The sequence below is a fragment of the Microtus oregoni genome, unplaced genomic scaffold, assembly GCF_018167655.1.
Source record: "Microtus oregoni isolate MIOR12 unplaced genomic scaffold, Mior012 000035F_ref0000213, whole genome shotgun sequence".
NCBI lineage: Eukaryota > Metazoa > Chordata > Mammalia > Rodentia > Cricetidae > Microtus > Microtus oregoni.
The window spans coordinates 18,865,061-18,882,364 of NW_024543094.1; the positions used below are offsets into that span (position 1 = coordinate 18,865,061).

Consider the following 17,304-nt stretch of genomic DNA (forward strand, 5'->3'; position numbering starts at 1 on the left):
TATTTATTTATTTATTTATGTTTTTCAGCCAGGGTTTCTCTGTTTTTCCTATCTTCCTGGAACTAGCTCTTGTAGACCCAGCTGGCCTCAAACACACAGAGGTCCGCCTACCTCTGCCTTCCAAGTGCTGGGTTAAAGGTGTGTGTTACTACTGCCTGGCCAAGAAGATGCCTTTTAAATATGGGCCAATACATTGTTTCTGTGCTTTTTGGTATAAATATAATGATGTCTTTCTGCATTTGTCCTTAAATTCTGGACAAGTGTATTTATAGTTAGTATTTTATAATTTGGGAGTCTGGAAGTTGGAGTTAACAGCCTTGATGTTCTTTCAGAGATTCTGGGCAGTTCACAATCTTCTGTAACTCCAGCTCCAGGGGATCTGACATCCTCTTCTGACTTCTGCAGGCACACATGCACACACACACACACACACACACACGTGCACAAACACACAAAGTAAATAAATAAACTAACTTTCTTTAAATAAAGAATAAGAATCAGGTGAGGCCATGGGCATGTTTTTAGTATTTTTCAAGTATATCAGCTGCTGTGAAAGTACAGTCTTAATCCAGAGGAATGATTTTCTATTATGAATCATGATTTAATTCTGAAGTATTTATAAGGTAAAATACAAAACCTTCTGGAAATGGACACTTGACACTTCAGAAGTGACACAGTGGTCGAACTGGTGACACAGACCTATAATTCATTCCCAGACTGAAATAGGAGGATAATGAGTTCAAGGCCAGCCTAGACTTTATGGTAGAATCCCAGGAAAAGCACCAAAAGAGAATGAAGTGAAGGCTGTGGAAGGCTTCTTCACCCTCATACCTGTCTTGGTTACAGTCAGCTCCTGCCTCAGGAACCCATACCATTCACCAAGCCTTGCTTTGTGCTGAGGACTTAAGGAAACACTACATTTGCCTTTAGAAACCTCTTAGATTGGGGTGGTTCTTAGTGTTTTCATCAGTTAAACTTTGACCCAGGCTGTGTTCTTTGTAGTTTACTCTTGGTAATGGCTTGTACTTTAGTCTCAGTAAACCTTAGTTACCAAGTAACTTTATTTATTTATTTTATTTATTCGCGTGTGGTATCAAACCTAGAATATTATGCATCAGCTTTGAATCTATTTATTTAAATTCCCAATTTACAGTGGAGGTGAGTTTAAGAGTAGTGATTCTCACATATACTTTTATACTGAAGGGTTTTAGACTTTTTAGATTTTCTTTTCTTTCTATCTACCTTTCTTTCTTTTTGTTTTTGAGACAGGGTTTGTTTGTTTGTTTGGTTGGTTTTTCGAGACAGGGTTTCTCTGTGGCTTTGGAGCCTGTCCTAGAACTAGCTCTGTAGACCAGGCTGACCTTAAACTCACAGAAATCCTCCTGCCTCTGCCTCCCAAATGCTGAGATTAAAGGCACATGCTACTACTACCTGGCTTTTTTTTTTTTTTTTTGCATCTTTTAAAAACTGTGTTTGACTGGATGGTAGTGGCACACGCCTTCAATCCTAGCACTCAAGAGGCAGGCAGATCTCTGAGTTTGCTGCCAGCCTGGTTTACAAGAGCTAGTTCCACAACAGGTTCCAAAGTTACAAAGAATCCCTGTCTTGAAAACAAACAAACAAACAGAAAAACGGTGTTAGAAACTGAACAGTGGTGGTGCATGGCTTTGATCCCAGCACTTAGAAGGCAGGGGCAGATGGATCTCTGAGTGTGAGGCCAGCCTGGTCTACAGGGTGAGTTTCAGGACAACCAGGGCTACACAGTGAAACCCTGTCATACAAAAAAACAAAACAAAAAAAAACCAAACCCCAAAACTGTGGCTACTTTTCTTATTTACATTACAAACTACATGATAGAAGCAAATCAAAAGAGAAAGGCTTATCTTAGCTGGAGTTTCAGGGGAGACAGTCCATTATGGAGAGGAAAGCAAGGCAACTGGGCAGCATTGTAGCAGCAGAAATATGAGCAGGCGCTCCTGACATCTTGCCAGTTCAGGAAGCAATGACTGTAACTCTAAAGGCCTGGCCAAACAGGCCGACATCCACCAACACCAGTCCCCATGGCCCAGATGTTCTGTTCTTTCTCCAAACAGGACTACCTGCTGGGAACAACATGTTTTAACACACCAATCCATAGGGAGCATTTCCCGTTCAACCGGTAACCGAGACTTTCCAGAGAGGGAAGTCACTGGATTCTAGACCAAGGCTGGCAGTTACTGTCTCTATCACAGTAGAGCTTTGATAGTTGAAGTAATGTTTTGGGGGATGTTCCGTATTACAAACCACAGTGACCTTTACTGGAATTGTAAAGAAATAGTTTGAAGAAACTGAAAACATTAGTGATTTTCACAACTGTAGAAAATTCTAAAATATTAATGCAGATGGAAAAAGTAGACAACCTTAGCCTTTTATAGTTCTAGTCATTCCTTCTATAGGTTCAAGACATCCCTCTTCAACTTTTGTTGTAATAGATGCAGGGACGAGAATTTGCCTCAGTGGCAGAATACCTGCTTAGTGTGCTCAGGGCTCTAGGTTTTATCTCCAGGGAAAAAGTGTGTGCGTGCGTGCGTGCGTGCGTGTGTGTAACGAAGTGTTGAAGTAAAAAACACTTATGTTCAGATTCCAGCTTCTTTACTACTAGTGTCATTCTTTAGAAATTACTTACCCTAACTGGGAGGTGGTGTGCAAAGGTAGTGTTACACACCTTTAATCCTAGTGCTCAGGAAGTGGAAAACTCAGAGATCTCTGAGTTTGAGGCCAGCCTGGTTGGTCTATAGAGTGAGTTCCAGGATAGTTGGGACTACACAGAGAAACCCTGTCTCGAAGAAGAGAAGGAGGAGGAGGAAGAAAAGGAGGAGGAGGAGGAGGACGAGGAGGAGGAGGAGGAGGAGGAAAGAAAAGAAAACCAAGGCAAAACAAAGTGTCAAACATGGTAACACATGCCTGTAATCCCAGCACTTGAAAAGTTGACACATCCTGACTGTGAGAGGAGAAGGCACACACTGCCCAGGAGGCCAGAAGAGGTGTCTGGTCCCCTGGGAGTAGAGTTCAGGGATGTGAGCAGCCATGTAAGTGCTGGGAATTGAAACAGGGTTCTCTGGAAGAGCAGCCTGTGCTCTTAACTGCTAAGCCATCTCCCCAGCACCTGGCTTTTAACTGAAAGATCAAGTTTAGTTTAAATTAGCTGACGTGCACTTCGTGCTGGCTAACTTGGTGTTTTCCTTCCTGAAACAGAACTGTGGTCTGTGTGCCTCACTGCTTTTTTTATTTACAGTAAACAGCAATGCAGATTGATGTTTTCACCATAGTGTTTGTAAACAACATTTGTTTTCCCAACAATTTCTATCCATCCTAAACAAAGAATGCTATGTGGAAGCTATAGGGATGTCTCCTCAAACTAGAGGACGTGCTCAGCGGTTAAGACTCGGGAAGGGAACAGACCAGAGTCACCTCTGGGTGTCTGGTGTACCATGGGGCTGCCTAGCTGTTGACGTGATGCAAAGATGTCCTCTGATCATTGCATCCCTAATCTCTTCTCACTTTGCCTGCCACGTATAAAGAGGCAAGCTTGGTACAGACTGAAGCACATGTGTTGCTAGGAAACCATTTCATGGCAATAATTGTTCATAAAATAGACATTTGAAGAGCTTTGTTTGTTTTTTGAGATGGGGATCCCTATGTAGCCTGACTGTCCTGGAACTCTCAGGAAGCCACTCCCTCTCCCTTTAAGTGTTGGCATTGAAGGTGTATACCACCACACCAGTCTAACTTTGTTTGAATGAATGAATGAATGAATGATTTAAGTGCTGGGGATTAAGCAAGGGCCTCACACATGCTAGCCATGCTCGTCCCGTTCCCTGATCTGTAGAGGCTTTGCTTTGAGACAGGGTCTTACTCCATAGGTAAGGCTGTGCTCGTCCTCATTGTGTTGCCCAACATGGCCTTGTACTCAGCAGTCCTGCTTCCAGGCGTGAGCCACTGTGGCCAGCTTATCTACAGAGCTCTTTGATAGTTTTGTGTTCTGTGACTCACAAAATAATTTAGGTTCTTTGTCTACAGTTTATAAAACAACTGTGTCTGGAGTCTATAAGGGAAGAAGAGAGCCGACAAAATGACTCACAGGATATAGGTGCTTGCTGCCAAGCCTGAGCACCTAAATTTGGCCCCTGGAACTGACGTGGTTGGTTTCTGCAAGTGTCCCCTTACTTCCACATGCAAGCACATGCGCCCCTTGTCAAAATAAACAACTGCACATTTCTAAACAAGGGAGGTGTGAGGTTGGGTATTTGGCCTTATGGTAGAGTACTTGCTTAGCAAACGTGTGGCTGTGGATTTTTGTTCCCAACACTGAGTGGGGAAAAGGAAGTGTAACATTGATTTGGGGTTTTACCTAGCTTTATTATTGCTGTTGCTTTTGTTTGTTTGTTTGTTTGAGATAGAATCTCTCTGTATAACCCTGGCTGGCCTAGAATTTACTATGTAGGTCTTAATCCATCTGCCTCTGCCTCCCAAATTAAAAGCATGTATAACCCCAACCAAAGGGAAAGATATATAGGCATATGTATGTGTATATATATGGCATATATACTAGCCTTGAACTCATTGAATCCGCCTGCCTCTGCTTCCCAAGTGCTGGTATTAAAGGTGTGCACCACATCCAGTCTTAGCCCTATTTTAATGTTCCAGCTAAGATCTAAATACCCCTGCACTAACCAGGAAAGAAGGACCTAACAGGGACCGTGTCTTTAACGTCAGGGTGGAAGTAATGCTCCTCAGTCTCAGAAGTTCTCTCCTAATTCTATCATACGCGCAGTTATTCTTACACGTTTGCACTCATGAAGCTAGCTCCTCTCCTATTTCCTTTTCTTTTGCTTCCATGACTTTAGCTACCATGGGTGGTGGTGGCACATGCCTTTAATCCCAGCACTCGGGAGGCAGAGGCAGGTGAGTTCAAGGGTAGCCTGGTCTACAGAGCTAATGCCAGGACAGGCTCCAAAGCAACACAGAGAAACCCTGGATACCCTGTCTCAGAAAACAAAAACAAAAACAAACAAACAAAACAACAACAACAAAAAGAAAGTGTGCTTACCTAGCATCTGACAGTCTTTAACCCTGAAATCCACTGGCAATGGGAGTAGGAACAGCGAGTTAAATGCCCTTCTGTGACAAGTGTCTCTGTGGTTTCTGAGCATCTCCTTAACTGTGCTGTTTCACTCTTCCAATTTAGTTGATCACAGCCTTGCTAGGTTGGTGACAGTTTATTGTGAGCATGGCCACAAAGCCGCCCAGATCAACCCTCTCTTCCCGGGACAAGCCCTGCTGGATACTGTGCCTGAAATCCAAGCCCTCGTACAGACCCTGCAGGGACCCTTCACTACCACAGGTAAGGCAGCACCTGGGCATGAGAGGGGAGTTGTCAGGTGGAGGGTCTTGTTCTGTTCTTGAGGAATGGGATGCCCTGGATTAGAGACTTCCATCAGGTGAAGGGACAAAGGACACACTGCGTTGTCTTCACGTGGGAGCTGTCTTGATGTTCTAGAGTGCTCTTGTTTCTATGTGGTTAAAAACATAGAATAGAGCCGGGCAGTGGTGGCGCACGCCTTTAATCCCAGGACTCGGGAGGCAGAGGCAGGTGGATCTCTGTGAGTTCGAGGCCAGCCTGGTCTACAAGAGCTAGTTCCAGGACCGGAACCAAAAAGCTACAGAGAAACCTTTCTCGAAAAAAATCCAAAAACAAAACAAAACAAAACAAAAAAAACATAGAACAGGTTGGCAGGGTAGTTCAGTGGGTAAAGATGCCTGCCACCAAGTGGGAAAAGCATAGTAGGAGGAGAGCACCAACTCCCAAAGTTTCCCTCTGACCTTCTTATGCCATGCGTGACGGAATGCACTTGGTGTCTCCCCGATACCTGGATAACAGTATTTAAAAATCCAAACAGGTAGGTGCCACACACTTTGCTTATAGAATGTTGATTCATTTTCCTAACTGCTCCCAAAAGTTATTACCGTATTTAGTGTAGCGATAAAATAACATTAATAAATATTCCCGTCTTTAGTTGAGAGATAAACTTAACACCTTGACCGAGGCATCTTACACGGGGGCTTGTGGTTCCAGAGAGAGAAGAACCCTTCACCGTTCCAGAGGACAACTGTGGCAGCAAGCAGGCACGGAGCTGGAGCAGCAGGAGCGAGCACACATCTAGGAGTAGCACGTGGCTTTTAAAATCTCAAAACCCACGCCTAGTGACACGCTTCCTGCTGTGACCTGCTGCGGTGTCTGAACCTATGGGGACACCTCTCATTGAAACTACCCCAGACAGAAACAGATTGAGAGAACTTAGGCAATATGGAGCTGCTGCAGGGCCGAGGGAGGGAAACATCCTGTGCCTGCTTTCATTCCAAAGCCTAAACCCCGCATTCCAATTTCTTTCCAAGCCTGGGAAGCAAAGCAACAGCAAGACCAAACAAACAAAATATTGGGCCTGGGTCATAAGTCATGATGTTAGGGTTTATCTCATGTTATTTATATTATTTTATTAGTATTATTTGTGGTACAAGGATGAGACCTGGGATCAAAACTTGGCGTGACGTGATAGAGGTGTGTCCTCGGGAAGGTCTCCTCCTAATCTAGTTTTTCTACTTTATGGCCATCAACCATAATCTTAATTTTGACTTTAGAAAAGGTCTAGATGGGGCAGAGGCTTAAGTCAGTGACAGAATACTTGCTTGTTATGTGAGGGATCCTAGATATATTTTCCACAATCCTTTCGTAAAGGAAATGTTAGCAGTCATTGGTGATGATTCAGTTTGTAATGGCGTGCTCAGAGGGAAATGCGTCGCTGTTACACCCTGTCCCCACGCTCAGATTGAAGGGCGAGCTGTTCCGCTCTGCCCCCACAGCCTACTTTCCGTGTGGCTGGTTATTCTTTGAAGTGAGCCCTTTGTTCTCTTTCACAGGACTGTTGAACATGGGCAAAGAAGAGGCTTCTCTTGAGGAAGTCTTAGCCTATTTGAACCATATCTTCTGCGGGCCAATTTCTATTGAAACTGCACAGCTTCAGAGCCAGGAGGAGAAAGACTGGTTTGCCAGAAGGTTTGAGGAGCTGAAGAAGGAGTCGTTTACCACAGAAGAGCGAAAACACCTGGCCAAACTATTGCTAGAATCTCAGGTATAAAAAGTATCAGGTAGGGGCTGGAGAGCTGGTTAAGGGCACTTGCTGCTCTTCTAGACGACCCAGGTTCAATTCCCAGCACCCACACGGTGCCTCACAATTGTCTTTACCTCCGATTCTAAGGGATCCAATGCCTATGGCCTCTGAGGGCACCTGCACTCATATGCACATACTGACATACAGATACATACAACTGTAAATAACTAGAAATGGTAAAAATAAATGTAGAAATAAGTATTAGCTAACATTAGTGGATCAAGTCTTCTCACTTCCTACAAAAATAGCTAGCTTCTGGGGAGAGGAAAGGAAGGCATTCGATCTGGCCCCCGTGTAGGGGCCATCTTCCGTTGCTTCAGCACACCAGACTGAACAGCAAGCAGAAGCAAAGCAGATCGCTAGACATTTGAGCTGTTGGTTTTCTTCAGCATCAAAGTATGTTAATATATCCTCTGCTTATTTTATAAAACTTGATAAAGTCCTTAAGATTGTGCTTCTCCATTTGTTTCCTGGAGGGATTTGATCAACTGCTCAGCGGAAGTTCTCATTGTCAGTTAGTGGAAGCACATCATCACCAGTGCTGTGGGAAGGGCTTAGGCACGTCAAACTGAAAGGAAGTCGCATCCCACCTGTTTGAGTAGTAGGACAGTGTTGGACCTTGGTCTGGGAGACCTGATATCTTGGGCTAGGCAGCAGATAGCTAAGTCTGGCCTCAAGGCTGGAAAAACAAACACAGAAGGAGCTTGTTCCCAGATACGTGCTTCTACCACTCAGGTTCTTCTCCTCACAGCTTCTTCTGTGTCAGGGCCCAGTAGAGCTCTGCTTTACCGGGATGTCTGTCTCTGGGAATATGTAGTGAAAGGGCACATACATGACCTCTGGAGTAATGTGGGGCCTTCACACAGCACACAAAACTTACCTGCTTTTCGCCTGAGCACTTGTGGTCTTCCAGCAGCTAATATGTCTGTTCCACAGGAGTTTGACCACTTTTTGGCCACCAAGTTTGCCACAGTGAAGAGATATGGCGGTGAAGGGGCTGAGAGCATGATGGGCTTTTTCCACGAGTTACTGAAGTCGTCAGCCTATGGCGGTATAACTGATGTCATTATTGGGATGCCCCATAGAGGGAGGCTGAATTTGTTGACAGGCCTTCTGCAGTTACCTCCAGAGGTAAGATTTCTTTCTATGTTTTTGTTGTTGTTGTTCTTTGTTTCTTCTTAATGTTCATGTGTTCTTATAATAATTTTTTAGCTTTTTAAAAAATTATGCTATAATCTGCCTGGTGGTGGTGGTGCACACCTTTAATTCCAGCACTCAGGAGGCAGAGGCAGGTGGATTTCTTGAGTTCAAGGCCATCCTGGTCTATAAGAGCTAGTTCCAGGACAGGTTCCAAAGCTACAGAGAAACCCTGTCTTGAAAAACCAATACACACACACACACACATATATATAATCACATCATTTTTCTCCTTCCTTTTTCATCCTCCATCCCCTCCCATGTACCTCCTTGTTTCTTTCAAATTTACAGCCTCTTTTTCTCTACACACACCCTACCCTACCCTACCCCATACTTATACACTCCAAAGTACACAATGCAACCTGCACCGTTTGTATAATGTTACATGTATGTATCTCATTTTAAGGCAAACTACTTGGTATTGGATAACCACATGGAGGCTTTTTCCTGAGAGGAGACCATTTCTCTCACTCTCCGCATCCCCCAGTTGCCTGTGGTTGTTTGTTGAGTCCCCTGGAGCATCCTTCTTTCCATGTTAGCATACCCGCTGATGTTCAAGTCTTGTTCAGGTGGCCATACTGTGGAGACTTCATGAATGTAGCTTTTCTGACATTTCTAGGAGATATTCTGTGGTTCTTAACAGTGTAGGACTGGAGCAGAATAAAACTGATGGTGGTAATTTCCTTTAGAAGCCAATGGAGCCTCTGAGCAGTTGGTTGGAGATAGCTTAGTGAATGGGTGGGAACTTAGTGCTGACAGGTAGAACTGATGTTGGTTTATTTTGTAATGTTCTCAGGGATTCTTTCTTCCACCAGGGAAATTAAAGGTTAGGTTGCTTCTTCACCATGCATGGTGGTCAAAGAACGATAAGGAAAGTTGTCCTCTGCCCTCCTCATCTCAACACACACACACACGCACACGTACACACGCGCGCACACACACACACCACATCATATTACATCACATAAAGGAAAAAGAAAGTGCCTGGTGGAGCATAGCACAGCATTGTCATCAACACCATTGCCATAAAACTTAGGCTCCAGCTCCCACAGAATTGGGCGTGTCTCAGTTACTTTCCTGTTGCTGTGAAGAGACACCATGATCAAGGCAACTTATAGAGGAATTTATTGGTGGCTTGCTTACTGGTTCAGAGGGTAAGTCCACAACCATCATAGTAGAGACCAAGGTGGCAGACAGGCAGGCAGGCATGATGCTGGAGCAGTAGTTGAGTGCTTACTTCTGATGCACAAGCACAAAACAGTCAGGCAGCTAACTGGGGATGGCTTAGCTTTTGAAATCTCAAAGCTCAGCCTCCAGTGACACACCTCCTCCAACAAGGACACACCTCCTAATTCATCCCAAACTATTCCACCAACTGGGAACCCATGTGTGGGGAGAAGCCCCAGTAGCATGCCTTGTTCAGCTCCATCTTGCAGGACGTAGATACCAAAGGACTACACAGTGGCACTATGTACTACCAGTGTTTAGAGTGCATGGGGTGCACCCCAAAAGCCTCGACTAAAGGTTCTCCATCACTTCGAGTATACTGTACTGAAGAGCTTACCTGGGAGGGGGCACATCTGGAGCTGGGAGCAGGGCCCTACATCCAGAACTCTGGGATCTTCTTTCTCTCTGACCTCTGGACCACACCTAACTTCTCCCAGTATGCTCAGAATCCTGATGTGGAGGCGATAGAGTAGAATTTTAGACTTTTTTTCTGCAATGTGCTCATAAGCATCTTCTCAAACTGAAGCCTCCCATGTGTTGGAAAGTGCACAGCCCTCTCCACAGGGAGTGCTTCACCTTTCTCCTTGTCAACCAGGGTGTGTGCATCCCTGGAAATTATCAGAAATACCATGGGCAGATCGCTGTCTTCGGAACAGTGTTTTTGGGAAATGCTCCTCTCTGTGCTGAGCCCCAAGGCTGTGAGCACAGAGCACTGTGGACCCACCAGCTTCCATGGGTGTTCCCTATGTCTCAATACTCTGTGTATGTGAGCTGGTAGGGTGGGTGAATCAGCCCTGAGCAGAAGGCAGCTGCTTGGTCTTTGACTCCTCCTTCCTTGTGTGATATGTTCCATGAAACTTCAACCAAGGGTAACTGGGTTTTCATGGTGGATCTATGATATGTCAACACCACAGCCACCAAGAAGGCCCTCAGTTTCATCTTTGGTCCAGCATAATGAGAACATTTCCAATGCTGGAGTCTGCAAGAGGGGCTCAGGAGGACTGCTGGGCAGTCCAGCCCTGAACCTATGCTCAGAACCAGCCTCAGCCAGGTACTCTCCACGAGGCTTCCTGTCATGGCAGGACCTTCTTTCCTCCTATTACTGTACAGGAAAACACTTAGTATATGCTTTCTAGGTTTATTTTCTCTTCCAATTCTTTGTGAAGATTCTTTTCTAGCCTGCAGTGAGTTCCTTTGGCAGTGGCCAGGTTTCATGTTCTCCTCAGTTCATGATGTGGTCCTGTTTGATTTTTTTCAGTGTTCCAGAGCTAGGGACACCAAGGGAAACTTTCCTGCGTTAGGGTGGGAACAGCCTGTAGCTCACACTTCCAGCTGGCTAGGAGAGGCATAAACAACCTGTCACCATCACCCTTAACTGAGACCCGTCTGGGCTATGGTAGCAGGGATTCTTGACTGGAAGGATTAGGAACTTCCTATACAGCTGACGGTGTCTGGAGAGCTGAGTAAGGGCTTCTGGTTATCCACAGAATGGGGATCTGCTTACCTCACTGCCTACTGAAACCCTAATGCCTGACCAGGCCTAAGAATACCCACTTGCTAGACTTTGAGCCTATTGGGGTGTCTGGTGGAAACACCTTCCAGCCATGTTTCAGGGAAGTGTTTTTCTGACAGAAGGGGTCCCAGATATGACTAGAGTGCCCACCTTGCTTTGGGTTTGTTTTCCTTAAGTTTTTAATCTATCTGCACATAAATGTTCAAATGCTAGGTTCAGGGACAGTGGAAAACTCAGTTGTGTGTCTCTGCCATTGTGCAGATAACCCAAGCCAGTGTGTATGTGTGTGTGTGTGTGTGTGTGTGTGTGTGTTTGTGTGTGTGTGTAAGAGATAGGGAGAGAGAGAATGAGACAGAGACAGAAATAGACAGACACAGAGAGAGACAGAGAAAGAACAAACACAGGTGAGAACTACAAACTCTGAGGACTCATGGTCACTGCACTGGATTTTTGGTCTTCTATAAGGACACACTGTTAGCATCGTGAAGGAAGGGCTCCAGGGTTAGCTGATATGTGAGAGTGTCCCCTCCATCCTCAGCGTGTCTTGGGAATGGTGTCACATGGACAGCGTCTAGAGTAGAATGACGTGGGCAGGTCATGTTATTTGCAGGACCCATGTTAATATTCAGATGCAGATAAGCAGAATCTAAGGGGAAAGCTGTGAGGGCTTTACACATTTGAGTGAGATGTGGCCTGGCTGTCTCAGTGATGAGAAGGGAGAAAGAGGCAGGAACATAGGCTCTCCTGCACTCATCATCTCTGTGGAAGTCCCAGAGGGCATCCTGCACATTCTCTCCAGGACCGCCTCCTGCATGTGGTGACATGGGTGGAAAGCGGAAGATAAGCAAAAGAATTTTCTGAAAACCAAGAAAGAATAAGAAAAGAACCTTAGAAAGAGTGTGGCCTGGGAAGGTGACTCAACTGTTGAAGGGCTTGCTTGCAAGCATAAGTACCTTAGTTGGAACTCCAGAAGCCTCATGAGAAAACCGAACCCCAAACAGCATTTAAAGAATATTCAGTGGAATCGAAATCTACGACTTCAGAATCAACAGCTTCTTTGAAGCCATAGTAACACGTTAAAATAGTTAAGACTGCAGACATTTCAAAGTAGAAATTTGGTAGTGTAGAAAGCTAATTAAAATTCCACCTTCCTCAGAGTTACAAAAATACTAAATTGTAGTCTTTACAGAGATATGGTGGCTGGAACCACTGCTAATGATTACATATTTTGAAAGTTATATAAGGTAGAGCGAGGTAGCTACTGTTTGCCTTGATTCCTCTGAAAATATTGCCACCAGGGTCTGGAGAAATGTATAGGTAGGTAAGGATGTATAGGTGGGTATTGCAGAAGACTTGAATTTAGCTTCCAGTACCTGTGATGGTAGGCTCCAGGGAATCTTACTGGGTTATCTGGTGGAAAGTACATACCGGCCACATTTCAGTGAAGTGTTTCTCTGGCTGAAGGGTCCAGTCTCTTCTGTACTCTGTGGATACCTACACTCTTGTGCTCTTATCAACACACATATATACAAGTAGACCTCCTGGTAATTCTGAGTGACCCAACAGTTAGAAATCTGTGCCTATCTTTGAATAAGGTATGTTTGTAATAACTATAAAAGAATTTACATAATGCTAATCTTTCTTGAAGCTCACCTTAGACTCCATTGTAATAAGACTTGCTTGATATCTTGTATGTTTGTTCTAATAGCTGATGTTCCGTAAAATGCGAGGTTTAAGTGAATTTCCAGAAGACGTCTCAGCCATTGGAGATGTCCTGTCCCATCTGACCTCCTCGGTGGACCTAGACTTTGGTGCCCACCGTCCCCTCCACGTGACAATGCTGCCTAATCCCTCGCATCTGGAAGCCGTTAACCCTGTGGCTGTTGGGAAAACTCGCGGCAGGCAGCAGTCTCGGGGAGAGGGGGACTACTCACTGCACGGTTCTGCTCAGCCTGGGGACAGAGTCATTTGCCTGCAGGTACTTGAGTTTGGGAAAGGAGGAAAACTGAAAATAACATTGTCTGAGTTGGCAAATGTGACAGATGTTCCAGTGGAAAGTGAAGTGACGTGACAGCTTTAGAAAAGAGGATTCTGTGCCGGGCGGTGGTGGCGTATGCCTTTAATCCCAGCACTCGGGAGGCAGAGGCAGGCTCTGTGAGTTCGAGACCAGCCTGGTCTACAAGAGCTAGTTCCAGAACAGGCTCCAAAAACCACAGAGAAACCCTGTCTCGAAAAACCAAAAAAGAAAAAAAAAGAGGATTCTGGGGCTTTTCTTTCTAAAAATTTCCATGATATGTTTATTATTTTCGGTAGGTTTAGAGAAAAGCTCCCCACCCTAGCCACCTTGTCTACCAAATTTCATAGTGATAATATGATGTAGTGGCTTTGAATATTCTAAAAGATTAGCATGTTTTATATATCCTTTCATAATAATATTTTGCTTTTCTGCTTATATGTGATTGTCTTCCTGCACCTTGGCTTTAACACGTGCCATCACCTTGCTCTCTTATACTCATGAGAAGAGCAGGCTTTGGTGATGGGAGCTACTTCTCTGTCTCTTTTCAGGCGTGAGTGACTGGAGAGAAGAGTTCAGAGGTGTGCGCTGTTCCTCATAGGCTTGTATGTGTGTGATGTGTGTGGGTGTGTGTGTGCCGCAGTGCATGTGGAGGGCAGAGGACAATTTTATGGAGTCAGCTCTATCTTTTTATTTTTATCCGCGTTCCAGAGATCCAACTCAGGTTTGTGAGGTAAGCACCTTTACCCTCTGTGGCATCTATCTCATGGTCCTATTTCTCATATATAAAGGCTATTTTCTTGCAAAATTTCCTAGCGCTGAATCGGGACCTGTAGCTCAGTGGTAGAATGCTTGCCTAGGAGACAGGAGACCCTGGGTTCAATCCGTAGCTCAGGACAAAATCAACAGAGTGATGCTTTCATTGCATATGTAGTAGCCGTCCCTTCCATAGTGCTGCTATAGATGCTAGAATGTCTGGGGAGTCAATGAGTTGGATGCAGGGGTGGGGTGGGTGAAGTGGTACAGTGTTAGCAGGGAGAGCTGAGAAGGCATCTTTGAAAAGGGATCAGCTTAAACACACTAAGAAATCCTGCAACCTATATATTTTTAGGACAGGAGAGTCATGAGACAGTGGTTGTTGGTATTCCAATTAATATTTTTAAACAGCTGGTTTCAATCAGTAAAATCTAAGTCTGTTAATTCCTTATTTCCTCCATCTCGCATGTGTTTTAGGTTCATGGTGATGCGTCCTTCTGTGGCCAAGGGATTGTCCTTGAAACGTTCACGCTCTCCAACCTCCCACATTTCAGAGTTGGTGGGAGTATCCACCTAATCGTCAACAACCAGCTGGGCTACACCACGCCAGCAGAGAGAGGACGGTCTTCCTTATACAGCAGTGATATTGGTAAGTAGCACACCAGAATTGGCATTGCTATGTCAACCAGACAGGGAACTAACAGAGGAAAAACTTCTAGTTCATTCAGAGCAATGAGTCTTGCTGGTTATCCCATTTTCATTTTATTTTAAACAAGGCCTCATCATAACTGATCCAGAGATTGTTTCATTGTTGTTGTTTTGGTTTTGGGGTTTTTTGTTTTGTTTTTCAAAACAGGGTTGTGTAATGGGGATTGTTCTTATGTAAACCAGATTGGCCTGGAACTCATAGAGATCCACCTGCCTCTTCCTCCTTGTCTTAGTTATTGTTCTATTGCTACACACCATGACTAAAGTAACTTATAAAAGAAAACCTTTAACTGGAGGCTTGCTTACAGTTTCAGTTGGTGAGTCCATGACCAGCAGTGTGGGACTCAGAACAGGAGGCAGACAGGCATGGCATTGGAGCAGTAGCTGAGAACTCACGTCTGATCCACAAGCCTGTGGCAGAGAGAGTGAGAGACTAGGCCTGGTATGGGCTTTTGAGAGCCCACCTCTAGTGACAAACCTTTCCAACAAGACCACACCTCCTAATCCTTCTTAAACAGTTCACCAACTGGGAACCAAACACTGAAACATGTGAGCCGATGGGGGCCTTTCTCAGTCAAAACACCACGCTCTCAAGTGCTGGAATTAAAGGTGTTGCCACCACTACCAACCATTGTAATTTTTTGAAGTTGGATATGGTCGGTCGGTCAAATTTACCAAATTAACATTTATTTTTAGTTTGCTTAAGCTATTTGTTTATTTTATACGATGTTAGTTGACACAAGGCATCATGAATGGTAGGCAAGCTCTCTGCCACAGAACTGCGTTAGTATGCTATGCGTACTAGGCAAACACTGTTCCACAGAGGTACACTTCTGCCTCAAGTGTGAGCTCTTAAGTCAGAGGAGCTGTGAGTGTCCAATCCCGTATTGCTCCGTAGTCAGTTGAATTATCTGGTAGAAACCAAAGAACGGTGTACTTGGTACAATTCTAGAGTAATTACCTTTGGACTATTCAAACTTAGAGTGTTCAGAGTCTCAGTAAAAAGGCTGTGTTCACTTGGTAAATTTGCTAAAATGTCCTAGTTGGAAGTAAATTGTAGCCAACCTGTGCTGGCTCATGCTTTTAATCCCAGTTTTTAATCTCGGAAGGCAGAGGCAGGAGGATCTCTGTGAGTTCAAAGCCAACCTGGTCTATAGAGCAAGTTCTAGGACAGGCAGGGCTACACAGAGAAGCCCTGTATCCAAAAAAAAAAAATGTTGTAAAGGATCAAAGTCAGTTTATTTTAATCAGTGGAAATAACAGCCTTAGCACAAATAAGGGATTTTATTGTCCGCTCATAGTCCACAAAACTATTACAGTCACTGTCAGCCAGTTTTATAACTGGAGTCTGGACTAGATGCCTTTTAAATTGTCTGGCACAGGAAAAATACTTTAAGAATTCTTGGGAGAAAAATTTTTTCCTAGGATTCGTGCCTCAATGACCTATTGTCTCAGGAGGAAAGATAATAATAATAATAACAATAACAAAATAAATGTTAACTGTCACTGTATAAGACACTGTGAAACACTGACACTGTATTCCTTAGTTCAGGAAATCTTGACAACGTCACTCAGAGCCTAGACGAGACCCAATTATTAATATATTTTCGAATTTTTATATTCTTTATTTTATGTTATGCCTGCTTGTATGACTGTGTGCCACATGCACACAGTAGCCATGGAGACCAAAAGAGAGTGTTGGATCCCATGGGGACTGGCATTACAGACAGCTGTGAGCTACCGTGTGGATGCTGGGCCTCAAACCCAGGTCCTCAGGACGAACATCAGTCTCTTAACCGTGCTCTCTAGCTTCTAGACTGAGATTTCTACCTTTCCCAATGTCACATAGTCAGTCATAGAGCTGAGTCTGATCAGCTGAACTCTTAAGTTTGTATTCTTAGCACCCAGGCTAAACTACCTCTGGATTTCAGGGCTGTCTTCCTACTTAGGCAAATAGGTGTGTTGGGAAATACACCGTGTTAACTGACTTTTTTTTTAAATCTGGGTCTTACCTTCTTTAGGAAAGCCTGTAGGCTGTGCCATCATCCACGTCAATGGAGATAGTCCAGAGGAAGTGGTCCGAGCCACACGACTTGCTTTTGAATATCAGCGCCAGTTCCGAAAGGATGTGATTATTGATTTGTTATGCTATAGGCAGTGGGGCCATAATGAGCTGGATGAACCTTTCTTCACCAACCCAGTCATGTACAAGATCATCAGGTACCGTTAGAAACCTTCCTTTAATAACAGGCTAACCTGCTCCTCCTCAATCAATCAATCAATCAATCAATCAATCAATCAATCAATCATTTTTGTGGTGGTGGAGATCCAAGTTAGAGCCATGTGAATGCTAGGCATGCGTGTGTGTGTGTTTGTGTGTGTGTGTATGTGTTTGTGTGTGTGTTTGTGTGTGTGTGTGTGTGTGTGTGTGCGCGCGCAGACATGCGCACATCTGTGGAGGTCAGAGGACAACTTATGGCAGCTGTCCTCTCCATGTTGGTCCTTTGGAACAAACCCAGGTGCCCAAATCGGCTGAACCATCTTTTCAGCCTGCACCCCCATTGTTGTCACCTTCTGGATTTTTTTGGGGGGTGGGGGCGGAGGCTGAGACAGGGTTTCTCTGTGTATCCTAGGCTGTCCTGGAACTCACTCTATAGACCAGGCTGGCCTCGAACTCACAG

At 44.5% G+C, this 17,304-nt stretch overlaps 1 protein-coding gene across 1 annotated transcript in view; it reads left to right on the plus strand.

Annotated features, from left to right (window-relative positions):
* Positions 1-17,304, plus strand: part of Dhtkd1 (dehydrogenase E1 and transketolase domain containing 1) — a 45,698-nt gene that overhangs the window by 5,466 nt on the left and 22,928 nt on the right. Inside the window, exons 2-7 of the mRNA XM_041630758.1 lie at positions 5,228-5,383; positions 6,958-7,169; positions 8,145-8,339; positions 12,854-13,123; positions 14,393-14,564; positions 16,645-16,843. Coding sequence (XP_041486692.1) covers positions 5,228-5,383; positions 6,958-7,169; positions 8,145-8,339; positions 12,854-13,123; positions 14,393-14,564; positions 16,645-16,843 — 1,204 coding nt within the window. The remainder of the gene's footprint in view (positions 1-5,227; positions 5,384-6,957; positions 7,170-8,144; positions 8,340-12,853; positions 13,124-14,392; positions 14,565-16,644; positions 16,844-17,304) is intronic.